The sequence below is a fragment of the Ziziphus jujuba genome, chromosome 8, assembly GCF_031755915.1.
Source record: "Ziziphus jujuba cultivar Dongzao chromosome 8, ASM3175591v1".
Classification (NCBI taxonomy): domain Eukaryota; kingdom Viridiplantae; phylum Streptophyta; class Magnoliopsida; order Rosales; family Rhamnaceae; genus Ziziphus; species Ziziphus jujuba.
Genome location: NC_083386.1, coordinates 22261180 through 22278644, shown reverse-complemented (window position 1 = coordinate 22278644; position 17465 = coordinate 22261180). Strand labels below are relative to the sequence as shown.

The window sequence follows — 17465 nt, the reverse complement described above, 5'->3', positions numbered from 1 at the left end:
GACCAAATGAAAATATTTACTTCTTCCACATTCTAAACATGGACGGTCTATATACTTTTATGTAAATGAATTAGTGTGACATTTAAAAATGTATATTAATAATAAAATTTTATAATTTTGGTTAAATATTAATTAAAATCCTTCTAAAAAGATAAAAATAAATTTCTATGATTTTGTATAGATCCTGAATATATTTTTAAATATAAATTCTTAAAGCAATTTAAAAATTGTTAATGGAAGTTTTTGGTAAAAATCAAACATAGTTTGCATGTGAGAATTCTTATAAATACAATATTTTGATTATTATATGGTTTTGAGTGGGTAAAAGGGGTTTAGAAACCTTTCCTCACGACATGATCGGGATTGGCTGTGACCACCATAGGGCTTGGTCCTCTAAGCTTCTGTTAAAGAAAGTGGACGCAGCCAAACCCACAGTGGTCAAGATTCCGTAGGCCCCAGCTCTATATGTTCAAATTTCAATGGAGGATTGCCCTGGATTCTCCCCATTGCATGGAAACATACATTTATAGTGGTTGTTGAAATTTGACAATTATTTCTAATTACACTTAAAGTAGATATATAATAGGAACTAATATTTTTTTTTGTGTTCAAGTAATTAAGATTGAAAATACGGATCAAAGAATTAACACAGCAATAAATTAAATTAATAACACTAATCAAGTAGTATGCACCTGTTATTACGTGCCGTTCATTTTGCATGATAAAGATTTGTACCTATTATTAGTAGCGTATTCGAAAATTTTGTTCAGGACACTATTGAATACTAAAATATATCTGGAAAAGTTTATGATAATGTAACTTAATTCTTGTATTAAACTAATATTTATGTATGAAAATTTTCATCTAAATGAATATTCATTTGCTACAGTTTAGACTCAAGTTGTAACAAACTTCTTTACCTAGGAAAATGAAACTAAATTAACATGCAAAATTGAAAATTATATAAAAAAAAACTAAACTAATTAAGTTAATAAAATAGAGGTTTTAAACCCAAGCTATGAAATTTGGGCATGGGTCTTTTGTCAAATGGAACGGCCTTGCTCTTTCTTTTTTCTTTCTTTTTTATTTATCGTTAATGGTGGAAAAATTAAATATAGTACGATAGAAACACCAATAAATCGATAGAAATAGAAAAATATAAATTTTAGTATGATAGCTACAACTTCTAAATTATAGTAGTAGATGTTGTAAATTTGATTATATATAATTCCTGTAATTTATCAAAGAATTATATGTAACGTGTAACTTAATGGTCAATGCATACATAGCAAAACTATGGAAAATATAAGTTGAATATATAAATATTACTTTACATATTTTCTGTAGAAAAAGAAAAAATAATAATTTCAAAAGAATACATTGTAAACATAAAGAAGATAATACATATGTTTCAAAAATACATAAAAGGGGCAAGTTCTGGGTTTTTGAGAGGGGCCCCCAACTGTTTATTATCTTTTGGTTCTAAGCTGGATTCCCAAAACTGACTTCGCTTGTGATGCGAAAGATTTATAGGGATTGAGGAGATAAGCCTGCGTGGTTGGCCCATAAAATATTAGAGGTTGTTGAGATTTGTACTGATCAAACTTCAAGCACAAACCCAAATTGGTTTGGGCTGAAACCAAGCACTGGTTTGGGCTGAAGTTTGCAATGTTATTCATTTCAAGGAATTCAAGTTGGATCTTACAATTCTTTTAGGTATAGTCTAGGAGTTTCTCTATTTTAATAGGATTTTATTTATCATTTTCATACAATTTTAACCAGAAAAATGAACATTATTATTATTATTCCTTTGGATGAAATTGGATTACATTGAATTCGGACTGTCCCGATATGGAAGTGATATAGCCATTGCCATTTAGGTGTTCCTTAAAAAAAATTACATATTAATGTTAATTATGTCAATATATTACAGTTAATCAATCACACATTAGTTCTGGTTGTTAAAGGTAGAATATTTTACAAATTAGAAATTGACTTGCACGAGGATTTGATTAATAAATTAGAAAGACTGTGATTTAACTACCCATCCACTAGTAAATACATAACTTTGCATATACAGTGTAACCGTCAACTGTATTTACAAACTCCTTAAACAGGTATTCACCAAAAACCAAAAAAAGAAAAACTTCTTAAACAGGTTCTTGAAGAATGCAAGTGACATATATAAGGTAATATTGTGATTTATATTGACAATACCCTCCATCAAAAGTCAAATAGAAGGTGAGCTCACCATGTAATTAGAGGACAATTAATTAACGACTTATTGCCTGGCCTTAAAGCTAGATACCCTATAATTAAGTACCCCGAGTCTCTGTTTACCTTTTTTTTTTTTTAATATAAAAAAAAAAAATCCTCAAATCTATAGTGAAAAAAGTGTGTTCTCTTTGTTTGACTATATACTTTACCAAATTTGTTTGAAGAAGTTTACTTAACAATCAAATAATCAAATAGACTAATTAGGTAAGATTGTATTACCAGTTACCCTTTATTTATATGAAATAGCACTATGGCTTGATATATGCCTGTAAAAAGTACCGATCAACAAATCATATTGGATAAGTAAGACAAGCATATCATACTTTGTTATACATATATCTCTGATAATTTTATAGATGATAATCTATATGGTATAAAAGTTGAAAGAACTTTAGTTTTTGATCACTCCCATTCCTTCATCCTGGTATCATAAGTGCTAATGGTTTTTCGATTGAGATAATTTTACTTGACAAAAAAGCTTCTAATTTATGTGCCATAAATGTTTACTTAGTAAATATTCAATTTGATAATTGATTTCCAATAGTTCTGTTTAAATTTCAATTAATTAATAATTTGTATATTTATTTTTTTCTTAAAAAAAGATTTTTAAAATTATTTTGCTGAGTCTGTTTATCAAATTGTCTAAACAGATAGTCTTATTGGTAGTAGTTTATTTTTTTTTTTACTATATTAAATTGATAAAGTATTTAAATAAAATCATTGAAGTATTTTTTTTTTTTGGAATAAATATTTGATGTGGCAAACTGCAACAAAAATGAAATATAAAGGGATTAGAGTGAATTTTTCTATAATTGAGATTGATAGGATATTTAAATAGAATCATTAAAGTATATATATATATATATATATATATATATATTTAAGAAATGTTTAATATAGTCAACAAAATTTAGCAATTTATAGGATCATTAAAGATATTGTTACAATGTAAAAAAAAGCTACCATCTGATTACATAATATATCTTATAGATTAGGTGTAATTGATGCTGGCATCCAACGTGGCATTAATATCAGCAACCTAATAAAAATTTACCTATACTAGTACACACAATGAAACAAAATCAAAATATTATTCACCACAAAAAAAAAAAAATCAAAATATAGATTTGGAAGTTGGTGAGCGTATTAAAATATTATTTTTATTTGGTATTTTTATTTTTATTTTCAATGAGTCATGATGGAAACATAACAAGTTTAGAGCATTCTCGAATCATAAAGACGATATTTCTTCATTTTTCAAGCCACAAACTACCGAAAAACAAAAACGATACACTCCTAAGGATGATTCGTTCTACCACTTTCTTTATACTCATGTTCAACACAATAATTAGGAGGAGTGAAATTTTCGGCTAATCTTAACCACTAGATCACACAGGGACCCCGGAAACCCACATATAAAACACACAATCCCCAAGGACCCCACCTTGAAAAAAACATTGAAAAATTAAAATGTTAAATATTTTATGTAGTCCAAAGCATGTCATATCGTCTTCTTGATAATTCTATGGCCAGAAAATGATAGATTTTTTTTTTTTTTAAAAATTTTTGGCTGTTGGTGAGTGAGTTGTACTTGTGATCTGTGAATGGTGGATCTCTCACTCATCACCTGCCCACCTACCCCTCCCTCTTCATCCCTCTTGAGAAAAAAGTATTTTATGTAGTTGCACCGTATCATTTATGTATAACTTTTAATTATTACGTGCAATATAACCAATATATATATATATATATATATATATATATATATATATCTCATTCAAAATTTATTGGCTGTTTTATAAGTGTTTTGTTATATCATATTATTAAATTGAAATCTTTTATAATTTTGTTTTCCACTTTTTATTATTATTATTTTTTTTCATTTTCAATAATTTAACGATAGAATTGCATATAATTTTTGAAATTACTATTATTTTAAAATGAGAAGCTTTGGTATCACATTAACAGTGAATAGAGACAATAACAATATATAGTAGGATCATACGGTTGCATAGAGAGAGAGAGAGAGAGAGAGAGAGAGAGAGTTTTATGTGATGTAGGGAGCGTCATCTTCCTCCACCAACCCCTCGCACAATGCCGACGCACCTACCTCTTCTCTTTTTTTCACATTTTTTTTTAAAATTATTTTCAAAGTTATTTTCACCCACTTTCTCACGCTTCCAGTACTTAATCTTCTCTATAAATTTCTTCATCTCGAAACCAACCACCAATTGAAAACCTCCCACCATTATCATCCAAAATGGACCTCCTACTCTTAGAGAAAATCCTCCTCTCCCTCTTCTTCTCCATCCTCCTCGCCATCTTCATCTCCAAACTCCGCGGCAAGCGCTTCAAACTCCCTCCAGGTCCATTGCCCGTCCCCGTCTTCGGGAACTGGCTCCAAGTCGGCGATGATCTCAACCACCGCAACCTCACCGACCTCGCCAAGAAGTTCGGTGACATCTTCTTGCTCCGCATGGGACAGCGAAACCTCGTGGTGGTTTCGTCGCCGGAGCTCGCCAAGGAGGTGTTGCACACTCAGGGAGTGGAGTTCGGTTCCCGAACACGAAACGTCGTGTTCGATATCTTCACAGGGAAGGGACAGGACATGGTTTTTACGGTTTACGGGGAGCATTGGAGGAAGATGAGGAGGATCATGACGGTTCCGTTTTTCACGAACAAGGTGGTTCAGCAGTATAGGTATGGTTGGGAGGATGAGATCGGTAAGGTGGTTGAGGATGTGAAGAGGAATCCCGAAGCTTCCACATCGGGAATCGTGTTGAGGAAACGTTTGCAGCTTATGATGTACAACAACATGTACAGGATTATGTTCGATAGGAGGTTCGAGAGCGAAGATGACCCTTTGTTCGTGCAGTTGAAGATGTTGAATGGAGAGAGGAGTCGGTTGGCTCAGAGCTTTGAGTATAATTATGGCGATTTCATTCCCATTTTGAGGCCATTGTTGAGGGGGTACTTGAAGATCTGCAAGGAAGTCAAGGACACTCGTTTGAAGCTGTTCAAAGATTATTTTCTTGAAGAGAGAAAGTGAGTTTTTTTTCTATTTTTATTCTTTTTTTTTATTTAATTATAATTAGAATGAGTGTGTATGTATTATTATTGTTAATTCATTGTTTTAATGTGGTTTTTGCAGGAAATTAGCAAGCACAAAAAGAAGCGACAACAATGCTCTGAAATGTGCAATTGATCACATACTTGATGCCCAGCAGAAAGGAGAGATCAATGAAGATAACGTTCTTTACATTGTTGAGAACATCAATGTTGCTGGTATGTGTGTAATATGTACAGTGCTAATCTTATTTATTATTTATTTAATTTTTTAATAAAATAAAATTATATATATATATATAAATAAATTTTTTCTGGATAATGTTTTTGAAGAGTTAATTCATATCTGTTATATTAATATTTCTTTTACTATTGAATATGATTTTAAAACCCTTTTCTTTATAATGGAAAAGGAAAATTCAACGACAGGTTAGATCAAAGGAACATGGATCCTTTCTTTATTTATTTTTCTTTCTATTTTTGTGGATGTGTTTTTTTAATACAAAAAATATTTAATCATATATATTTTTATTTTTATTTTAATTATATTTCAAAAATTATTTTAAAATAATATATACATGTCATGAATTAACATGACATTGAAAAAGACATAAAAGAAGAATGGAAAAAGCAAATGCCTAACCCACCCTTTTCTAAGAGTAACCCTAAAAAAAACCTAACTAACCAACACAGGTCACCAAAATGAAAGTCTGCCTTTGACAAAATAATAAAATATTAATATAATATTCTCTTAATTTCAGTTTTACATATATATAATTAATTAATTATTTTGAATAATGATAATGCAGCGATCGAAACGACACTGTGGTCAATCGAGTGGGGCATAGCGGAGTTGGTCAACCACCCAGAGATACAACGAAAGCTGCGCGACGAGCTCGACACCGTACTCGGACCAGGGAATCCGATCACCGAGCCGGATACCCACAAGCTTCCATACCTCCAAGCGGTGATCAAGGAAACTCTCCGGCTGAGAATGGCGATCCCACTGCTGGTCCCACACATGAACCTCAACGACGCCAAGCTCGGCGGCTACGACATTCCGGCGGAGAGCAAAATCCTCGTCAACGCCTGGTGGCTGGCGAACAACCCGGCACACTGGAAAAACCCGGAGGAGTTCCGACCCGAGAGGTTCTTGGAAGAGGAATCGAAGGTCGAAGCCAACGGGAACGATTTCCGGTACCTTCCGTTCGGTGTGGGAAGGAGGAGCTGTCCTGGGATTATTCTGGCTCTGCCCATTTTGGGAATCACATTGGGGCGATTGGTTCAGAATTTCGAGCTTCTACCACCGCCTGGACAGTCTAAGCTCGATACTTCTGAAAAGGGTGGACAATTCAGTTTGCACATTTTGAAACACTCCACCATTGTTGCCAAGCCAAGGGTGTTCTGATTTATTTAGCTTTTGGTTGATTACCCTCATTCAATCTAAGGTTTATATGTTGGTTTAATGATTAGAATTGGGTGTTGTGATTTTCCAATTATGAAAATTGGAAATCTTGGTATGTTGGAATGGGTTTTTGGATGTAATATTTCGCAAACCAACAATGAATGAAATACCAGAATCATTATGTATGTTATGTCTTATATGCAGCTTTTGTGTTCATTACTGTCCAAATACTAGTCAGTTATTTCCAACTTCTTTTTTAATTTTTTTTAGTAAATAGAAAATGGACGTGGGGCTAGATAACCCGAATAAGAGCCTCCACACCATCCAGCCCACCACCGTACGGTTATTTCTACCGTTCTTTTTTACAGTACACAGCACGTGAAACTTACGCCAAACTTCAAATACTCGAACCCGTAATTCCATAAAATAGATGTGAAGGGTTGAGCCGGCTTCCTACCAATGATCCACCTCCTGGGTGTCAGTTATTTCCTACTTTGATCAGTGATGACTGGACAATAAAAAATAAATATAGATAGGTGTCAGTTATTTCCTACTTTGATCAGTGATGAGTGGACAATAAAAAATAAATATATATCTATATATATATATATATATTGCTAAATGATAAGAATAATGAAGTTTATCATATTGAACACGTACTCTACGTAAGTTTTATGGTTTTCTGACCGATCGAGATGGTTCTTGGCTTGTTGTTTGTGTCATCGCTGAGGGGGTTCTAGTTGAATTCCAAGTTGGTATTTTTTTATTTGGGTCTTCGATTGTGTAGACATTGTTTTGCGGAAACCAAATATGAACAATAGATAATGCCTTCTAGGAGATTGCTAAAACTTAGCCCAAAAAAAAAAAAAAAGGCAATTACCATGTGCTGTTACTCATAAGAAAAATTACCATGTGCAATTAATAAATCAAATCGAATAAATAACTTTTAATTTTTAGAATAGTGTATTTATTACGTGGAGTAACTATATTATAGAAGGTCAGATCAGCAAAAAAAAAAAAAAAAAAAAAAAAGAATCAAATTACTTGGGGAAATTTTTTTTGGTAATAAAATTACTCGGTGAAATTTTGTCTAGTCATAAAATTGGCCAATACTATGGGCAAAGGAGAAGGAATGGGGGTCATTTTTTTTCACTGTTTTACAATGCCAGGGAGGCAAATTGTTAAATCCTAGAACATAAATCCTGTGGAATAAACTTTGTCACAGAAAGAGACAGAAAAAAATGGGACAGAGGGAGAGGCTTCTTGCTGATCTGCATTCAAATGGGTATATTATAATCTTGATTGCCTTCCTGTATCTCAGCTCCTGCTCATTCTCCCAAGTGGGTGCTTCGATCCATGAATACCAAAACGAAACCTTCATTCGTCGCTCCAATTCCTTCTTCTTCCATGGCGGAAGTGAGGGTCTCTATGCTTCCAAGCGTCAATCTGAAAATGACAAGCCTTCTTCTGAAGATAAGCCTCTCAATGGCAAGTCCTTCATCAGGTAATCAAACTGTTGCCTATTTTGTTCTTTTTCACTTTTATCTAGTTTTTATGACCCAATTGTTAAATGGGTACGCTTGATCTGTTTGTTTCCCTGCGAAATAGATATCGGTCTATTGTATCTTTATGTGCTTTTGCGGTCTTGAAAATATTGATTCTTGTAAGGGCAAGTTTTTTTGGTTCTCTGCGGTTGTATCCTGTTTGACTGGGCTAAAATGTGCAATGCTACATTTATAGATCGATTTCTTAGACCTGGAATTTACTGTAATAAACTGAGGTTTAGCTTATTTTAAATATCAACAATTGCGTGAAAACCTCATGAAATTTTCTTTGGCTTCAACCTGAATATTGTGGAACGGGTTTACTTATGTGTGCTCCATGGGAAATTCTTTAATAGGTTATGGTTGATCAAAATCAAACGGAGTTTTGTAGGTTCCTTGTATAAATGAAAAAGTTTAAGAAGCGTTTATTCCTGTAACTCCATTTGTAAATTCCAGGTTCGAGTCCATCATTTTTCGAAGAACCAAAGAGTCAGCTGAGCAGAAAAATGAGATGCAGCAGAGGACTGGCTTGGTTGAGGCTATTATAATTGAGGTCAGGGACAGGGAGAAGATTGGGGGTTCTTATTTGAACTCCCATGCAATATGCTGCACCCCGGAACTTGCAAAGAATGGTTCTTGCAAAGTAGGAGAGGTTATTATCCACCAAAATCCAGATAAACCAGATGGGCCAAAGAGAATTCAGATCTTCTTTGAAGGAAAAAATGAAGAGGCTAACATGGTTCTTCAAAACATTGAGATCAATACTACTGGAATGTACTATCTCTATTTTATGTTTTGTGATCCAGAACTAATGGGCACGGTTATCAGTGGAAGAACGGTTTGGAGGAACCCGTATGGCTACTTACCAGGAAAGATGGCACCGTTGATGACATTTTCTGGCTTAATGTCTTTAGCTTACCTTGTTTTAGGTTTAGTCTGGTTTCTCCGTTTTGTACAATATTGGAGAGATATAATACAGTTGCACTATCACATTACAGCTGTAATTGGTCTTGGAATGTGTGAAATGGCACTCTGGTATTTTGAATATGCAAATTTCAATTCCACTGGAAGCAGACCTATGGGAATTACCATATGGGCAGTAACCTTTACTGCAGTTAAGAAGACTGTCTCCCGGCTTCTTCTTCTGGTCGTTTCTATGGGCTATGGTGTTGTGCGACCAACTCTTGGTGGTATAACCTCAAAAGTTCTCCTACTTGGTGTGACATATTTAGTGGCTTCAGAAGCACTTGAGCTTGTTGAACATTTGGGTAATATCAATGATTTATCGGGGAAAGCAAGAATATTTTTGGTGCTACCTGTTGCTTTATTGGATGCCTGCTTCATACTTTGGACCTTTTCATCTTTATCTAAAACATTGGAGAAGCTTCAGGTGATGTTATGTTGTCATGATCGGTTTTGTTGATATTTAAGTTTGCAGATACACATGATTCCAATAATTTGCAGGTTTTTAAGGAAATAATCCATTTTGCTAATTGTCATTGCAAGAAAAAGTCAGGCTGATGGTATATATAGTTCAGATTGCTTTTGGATTTTAAGGTAGTTTTGCAAGTTTGCAACTGCTAAATCAAATCACGGAACATCATCAGCTGCATGAATTTTTTCTATACTTGTCTTGACCTAGGTCCATGTATTTTAACCAGCCATGGTGCCTTCAGATTTCATTGACTGGACATGGTTGCATTTAAAAACTTTACATTCATTCACAGAAGATGCGCTATCTGACCTACTCTGTAGTTTTCTGCATAGGTCATATAGAAAACTATGGCTCTATGTGGGTTGTAATGTGCTTAGGACTTGTAGGGTTTAGCTTCTATCTGAAAATAATGCTTACTGTTCAACAGATTATCTTTTTGTACCTCTTGCATGGATGTGATGACTTTTTCTTTTGAATGCTTATTTTTATTCTATTTTTCTCAGAGGGAGCTTTGAAAATGATTAAATCCTTTGTCCCTCTTGTGCATAGGTTCGAAGAAGCATGGCCAAGCTTGAGCTCTACCGGAAGTTTACCAATGCTCTTGCAGTATCAGTTCTGCTCTCAGTTGCTTGGATTGGTTATGAGGTTATTTTTCTTTTCCTCTCTTTTATGTTGGTTTTCCTTTTTATTTCTTCCCAACTGACATTTTTATATTGGACATCGAGTGACAACTGACAAGTAGTTCCTATTCAGTAAGAATGCCAAAGCACCTTTTTGTATCTTACTTTTGAACAGACACATGCATTATGGAAACTAACATAATGCATCTTGCTAAAGGAGTCTATACTTCTTAAGTTTGACCTGAGATTGTGCTTTTTAGATGTTTGACTCCTGTTGGTTTTTTTTTTATTTTCCATACTTAGTTATGTAAGAAGTATAACCACGAGTTAAGCTTCTCATTTTTGTTTGTTCAGTTATACTTCAATGCGAGTGACCCACTTAGTGAACTGTGGCGAAGAGCCTGGATCATACCAGCTTTCTGGACATTGCTTGCTTATATTCTCTTGGTAGTTATATGTGTTCTCTGGGCTCCATCTCATAACCCAACCGGGTATGTTCTAGATCCTTGCCACTTTGTCACTGCATATTGCTGCTTTCTTGATTTGTTTCTGTTGGCTTTTGGTTCTATTTCTGCTTCTTAGAATTATAGTTGATAAACTGTTTAACATTTTAATTTATTATTAAAGAGAATTAATTTGCATTAAAATGCTATCCATGGAGGAAACAATGGCCTTTAAATATAATTTAGCATAGTAATTTCAATCTGAAATAGATGCTTGCTGATTTTTAATAGAAACCTTGTTCTTGCTGGCATATCTATGAACTTTTCTAATAATTTGAGATTTTGTCTCAAGTATCAACATGCGACATCGACTAAAAGAATGAAAATGTAGATCCTTTCCACTTTCCGTTTTACAAATTGAACAGTTACAGGTTTCCCGAGGAGTTTTTATGAGATCAGATCTTGGACCCTGAACCATTTACATATTTTATTGACTATTATAGTGAGTCTAGGCTTTTTTTATATAATATGTAGAAGAGTTTGGTGCTTCTAAAATGACCTAGTATTTTAAGTAGTTATTTTGATTGCCCTCCACCTTCCTGTTAAGGAAAATAAGATAAAACATGTAGAAAGGAATAAAGGCTGGCCTACAAGCAGATATGTAAATATCTCAGTTTCAATGTTAATTTACAAATGTTATGCCTCAGAGCTCAACCCAGTCAATTGTCCCGATTCAACCACCTTAACAGCAAATTCACATGATGCAGATTCCAATTCCATAGGATGTGAGGGTCCTGGTAGGAACATGCACTTAACCTTTATTTTTCTCTTGTGACACTTAAATTTGTTGTTCGTGGTGCACATTTGCTCATATGGAGTTTTCATATTTTCGGTCTTTCAATGGAAATTTGATGTGGTTTGGAGTTTCTGCAGATATGCATACTCAGAAGAGACAGGGGATGAGTTTGATGAGGAAGCTATCTCGCTCACCGGAAGTGGGGTAAAGGTGGCTGGAGATTTGGCAATCATGCTAGAAAGAAAGGAAAGAAAGGTTGCAACTGCAGCAGATCATCTTGTATTTGGAATTGGTGAAGATGTAGAAGAAGACAAGAGAGAGTAATAGCCCCTCTACTTTATGCTTCCATTTCATTCTGATATGCGGATATACATCATATATCAGCTAAAAAACTATCCAGGCTCTTGAAAAAGGGTCTCAAAGAAAGTAGAAGAGGGAATAGGATTAGGGGAATGGGAGTGGGGAAAAATAAAGTGCTAATTTAGCTAGTCACATCCAAACTTCATCAACGGTGCCTACACTGCATATGTGAATTCCATTCAGCCCTGATGAATGAAAAATGTATTTCTAGGAAAGAAATTAGACCAGATTTAGAAATTAAGGAAAAGTTTGGCTTTTCTTTTCTTTGGGAGGACTTTTTGCCCCCATTAAATTATCTTGGAAAATGTCTTTGGAAGTGCATGTCGCATGCAACATGTGAATCTCTTTTATATTGGATACCTTTTACCAAAAAAATATACTGGATACCATATCGCATTCCCACTAATTTCGATGGGACTTTTTACACCCAATATGTGGTAGGATGTGTGTCACAATGTAGGAAAAATTTCCTTATCATAAATTAATACCACGCCGTTCACTCAGTTTTGATATTAGGAATGTCATTTTCATGTTCACCCAAAAAAAAAAAAAAATGTCATTTTCATTTTCAAATTTTAGATATATAAATGTGTATATCATATGTGTTATTAAATAAAAGTAAAGTAAGTGCAAATTTTAATTTAAATAATGATTAAATACAAAGAAAACAAAGGTCGCTTAAAAAGAAGATAAAGATAAAGTTGAAGCCGCTGTCTGAAAAGAATATACAATTGGGGTGTCAAATTGGCAAGTTGTGGATGGAACTTTCTGGAATATGGGTCTACCACAATGACATAAATAACCCCTATCCAGCTTTTCTAGGAGATCTGAACCACCGGTTTTTCCATAAAAATTAAAATTTTAAATCATCTCAATTATTTTAAAATTATATCAATTAATTTTTTTATTATGTATTAATAATTTATAAAAATAAAATTAAATGATTTAAGGACTATTTGATTTTTTATTTTTTATTTTTAGTTTTGCCCTTATCTAGGGTTTCTGTAAGAATCAATTCCAATCTCAATTCTTTTTCTAAATCCCCAAATCTACCGAACCAAACCGCCACCACCGCCCTAGCAAAAGCAATCATCAATTTTCATTGTCAAGTAACGTGTAACCTTGATTTCTTTGCCATCTGGTAGAATCAGAAAAGCCGTGTACTCATCAACTTCTCAAATCCTCATGTTTAATTAATATATAATCCCCCAAAAACAATGATAAAAATGATGGATTTCTGTGGATCGGATACACATGGGATGCTCTGGAAAAGCCACCGCACAACAACAAACCCTATTCACATCCAGAAACGTCATCAACAAGAAATTGCAAGGAAAAGCACTTAAGCCCAAGTTTCAATCCACTCCACCCAGAATCAGAGCCTCATGGACCTACCTGAGGATATCATCGCTGACATTCTTCGACGACTTCCGGTCAAAACTTTGGTCCGATTCCGTTGCGTTTCCAAATCATGGCGGTCTCTGATTGCCGATCCGACCTTCGTTCGGACCCATCTCTCCAGGCTGATCAAATCCCATATCGCCTTTGGAACCGCGTCTCGTATCGTCCTCTCCCGTTACGCCGATCGCCTTTTGTCCCTCCAACACCATTTAAACGACGAAGGTGTTGCAGTCGCAGAGGAGTTGGGACTGGATCTAGTCAAGGATTTGCCTTACTACGTCAAGGGTCACTGTGATGGGTTAATCTGTTTGGTCATCAACAATGGCGACAAGGGTCTCCTCGTCCTTTATAATCCGTCGATCCGTGTGCACAGGAAGCTTCCTATTCCTCGCAACTATCGCAGCACAAGGGAAGTGTTCGGGATCGGCTACGATCCAACTATCAACGATTATAAGATTGTTAGGGTTCCGTCTATGTATTGCCGGATGAAAGTCAAAGACTACGTTCCTCGGGTGGAGATCTTCACGCTGAAATCGAATACATGGCGGGCACTTCCTGATGAAGAGACTCCTCCTTATTTCGTCGAGCATGTGTTTCAGGCCACGAATGCAAATGGAGGAATTTACTGGCTCTGTGAGGACAGAGATGCTTCGAGATGTGTGATTCTGCGATTTGATTTGGTTCAAGAGAAGTTCAGCGTGGTTCCTGCAGCACCTGATGAGTTCCATTGGAGTATAACCTGGTTGGGTTCTCTGAAAGATTCGCTTTCTGTGATCCATTCCCAGAGAACCAGTCATATCCATATATGGTCCACCAAGGATGACAAAAACTGGACGAAGCTATTCTCAATTCCGAAGCTTCAGGGATTGAATCCTTCTGTTTACAGCTTCAGGTATACCCCCTTGTGCTACACCGAGACCGGTGCCTTGCTGATGAATATTAGAGGAGAGGGATTTATGATGTATGATCCCAGAGATAATAGTTTCCGGCAGGTTGAGGTCAGAGGGGTTGAGCACCATTTGCAGGAGACTGTGTATTGTGAAAGTCTGGTATCACCCTCTTTGGGAAATGGGGATGAAAATGAGGCCTCCGGCCGGGAAGATCGGAGATCTCGCCTGGCCGACACCACCGCCCGCGGAATCCGGCTACTGGTTCTTGGTTTCAAGCGTGGCATGTCATTTAATGGCGGTGGCAGGAGTGGAAGAAGGTAGAAAAAGCTCGTTTATCATGGTAATTTCTTCGCACATATATATATATATATATATATATGAATTGTTATTAACTTGGCTCTGCTTGGAAAGTTTTTTTATTCAACCGTACTGAGCTAATAAGAAGTATTGTATTGCTTTTGTTTTTAAGTTCCATATGTTATTGTTGAATGAGTTTGTAGAGAACTGCTGCTTGGTATAAGACTTTTAGCATTTTATATTAGACATTGTTAAATTTATATTCATTTGGCCTATATTTAGGGACTAGAAATTGCCAAAAGAAACACCAGTTCTTTGGTCCCCTTACATTAGGAAATATCTCCTACGGTTTTACAAAATTGACATAACCTTGCAGCAGATATAATCCATTGGTTGCTAAATTTTGAAACACCAGTATGCCCATGAATACATGTAAAATTTGAAGCACCAGCGGATTGTAGTTCAATTGGTCAGAGCACCTCCCTGTCAAGGCGGAAGCTGCGGGTTCGAGCCCCTCATGGAACTTAGTATATCTATCATCCAAGAGACGGACCCTCTACTCGTGTTTCTGGAAAGATTCATAGAACAAGCATGATGTATCCAGCTCCCTATTGTGCCACTTCCACAAATTCAAACGATGCAGATTCCATAGGATGTGAGAGTCTTGTTTGGAACATATAACATGCTGGATTGAACCTTGGCTTATCCTTAAAAGTCTGTATGCTATGTAAATTTTTGTATTTTGGCCTTTTGATGAAATTTGATATGTATAATGAGACAGGGGATGAGCATGACGAGGAAGCTATGCCATCTGGTTCACCAGACCAGGAAACGTATAGAACAGGCGACCGGTGCTTGCTGATGAATGTGACAGGAAATGGATTTGTGATGTACAAGCTGGGTGAGAAAATGTTGTCCCTGTGACTCGAAGTCAAAAGGACGACGGGTCCGGCCCCATGATGATGATCCGCATTAGCCTATATTGTGATAGTTTGGTATCACCCAATTGCAGAAATCCCGAGACCAACGTGCCAAAACAGAAAATAATCTGGTTTTTTTATTTGTTTTTTTTTTTTTTTTTTTTGTGAAATAAAGAGAAGAAATTGTTGCAAGTAAATGCTTTTACATTTTTATTTCTTGTGCAATTGTTAGGATGAGTTTTCTTCTATCAGACTTGTGACTTGTAGGCATAAACACTGATGAAAATATCAATATCAATATCAATGGAATGATTTTATGGAAACATGGATGTAAATATCCATCATATTATTGATATTTCTGTCTATATTTATATATTTTTTTAAGGTTGATATATATATTTTTTTAAGGTTGATATCGATAATAAGGTTTAAAAAAAATCGATATCGATAGAAATATTGAAAATTTAAAATATAAATTTTTTTATAGAAATATCAAAAAATATCGGATATTGATAAAAAATTATAAAAAATGGTAAAAATTTATTTTATTTTATTTTTTTAAAAATTAGAAATTTTAAAAAAATATTAAATTTTTTTTGGATATTTTAAATTATGATTCGATAATAGAGGATAAAATATGTCCATTGTTATGTTCTATATTGTCTATAGTCAATATCGATAAGAATATTGAATTTATTAATAATTGTCGTCGATGATAATAGCAATTATGGATAGAAATAAATAAATAAAATGAATTTTTATGGAAATATTACAAAGATAATGTATCATTAGATGTGTCATTAATATCAATATCTACTATTTATGTGTCATTAATATCAATATTTACTGTTTTATTGCCGGTTATTAATAGTTTTTATTTTTATTTTTAATAAAAATGAAAAGTGATCATTGTAGTTTGGAATTTATGAATTTCAAATAATGTTGGTTTGCAGATTTTTCATAATTATATGAATTTTTTTTTTTAATATGATAAATTTGAATGTTCATTGTCATATTCGTAAAATATTTGGATATGATTATCAATTTGAATCATCAAAATTTTTTTTATTTTTTATATTAATAGTGTATTATAAATTATATTTTAAAATTTCATGTATCATAGTATTATTTGTTAAATTTTATATTTTAATGTTAAAAAACACTATTTTTTTTATTTATAATAATTTTTAATATTTATAAATTATTTTATTATTATTGTATTTTTTATATTATTTTATATTTAAAATTTATATTTTAAATTAAATATTTACATATAATTTTATCAATATTTTCATCGATATTAATAATTTTATAAAATTATATGTTTAACATTTCCCATTTGTACCGTTATTTTTATCACTACTGATATCCTAATTAAGTATATACTACAATACTACATCTAAACTCTCGGAAAAAGCGATCTCAAAGGAAAACAGGGAATAGGACAAGGGAATGGAAATAATTGGAAACAATAAGATCTACTAATTTAACTATTCATTGCCCAACTTCATCAACAGTGGCTACACCTATACCTCATCTAGTGATTCTCAAAGCAGACCAAATTTTATTAGAAATTTGACCCAAAGAAAAAAAAAAAATAAATAAAAAAGCAGAAAAAACAGAAAAAAATATTAAAAAACTTTGATTTTTTTTTTTTTTTTTTTTACTCTTCGTCCCAATCTCATTAAATTACCTTGGAAATAGACTCACTTTTATCTCTTTGGAGTTGTAGCTCTGATATCTATCTCAATCTGCTACGTCAAAATTAAGAGCTTTATGGGTTTCCATCAGACCGAGTTTGTTTGTTGTTTTTAGCGTTTCTGTTCTGAAATTCACCAACCTCACTTTCAATCCAACTCAAGAAGAAGAAGAAGAAGAAGAAGTAGAAGAATCTGAATGGATCTCCCACATGAAGACTGCCCGTGAAATCATTGGTCGGGTTCCGGTGTGTGTCCAAATCATGGCGATGTCTTATATCCGATCCCAACTTCGTTCGAACTCATATCGACGG

The 17465-nt window shown here is 34.0% G+C and overlaps 3 protein-coding genes across 8 annotated transcripts; all 3 read left to right on the top strand.

Moving 5' to 3' along the window:
• The first annotated feature begins 4439 nt into the window (after nucleotides 1-4439).
• Nucleotides 4440-6933, top strand: LOC107406287 (trans-cinnamate 4-monooxygenase). Its single transcript, XM_048470534.2, has 3 exons — nucleotides 4440-5322; nucleotides 5429-5562; nucleotides 6153-6933. Exons 1-3 carry the CDS (start codon nucleotides 4538-4540, stop codon nucleotides 6749-6751), a joined length of 1518 nt encoding a protein of 505 aa, XP_048326491.2. The 5' UTR covers nucleotides 4440-4537; the 3' UTR covers nucleotides 6752-6933.
• A 998-nt stretch (nucleotides 6934-7931) lies between these two features.
• Nucleotides 7932-12377, top strand: LOC107407563 (uncharacterized). Its single transcript, XM_016014856.4, has 5 exons — nucleotides 7932-8252; nucleotides 8749-9682; nucleotides 10277-10372; nucleotides 10702-10838; nucleotides 11724-12377. Exons 1-5 carry the CDS (start codon nucleotides 7990-7992, stop codon nucleotides 11908-11910), a joined length of 1617 nt encoding a protein of 538 aa, XP_015870342.2. The 5' UTR covers nucleotides 7932-7989; the 3' UTR covers nucleotides 11911-12377.
• Nucleotides 12378-12981: 604 nt separating this feature from the next.
• LOC107407562 (F-box/kelch-repeat protein At3g23880) lies at nucleotides 12982-15809 on the top strand. 6 transcript variants are annotated; one of them, XR_007239604.2, is made up of 3 exons: nucleotides 12982-14554; nucleotides 14914-15189; nucleotides 15316-15809. XR_007239604.2 is itself a non-coding variant. In XM_048469918.2 (2 exons), exons 1-2 carry the CDS (start codon nucleotides 13332-13334, stop codon nucleotides 15320-15322), a joined length of 1230 nt encoding a protein of 409 aa, XP_048325875.2. In that variant the 5' UTR covers nucleotides 12982-13331; the 3' UTR covers nucleotides 15323-15809. The 6 variants fall into 6 exon arrangements, 2 of the variants coding, with proteins under 2 accessions (XP_048325875.2, XP_048325876.2); XR_007239603.2 differs by having other exon boundaries at nucleotides 14911-15189; XR_007239606.2 differs by having other exon boundaries at nucleotides 12982-14577.
• The last annotated feature ends 1656 nt before the right edge of the window (nucleotides 15810-17465 follow it).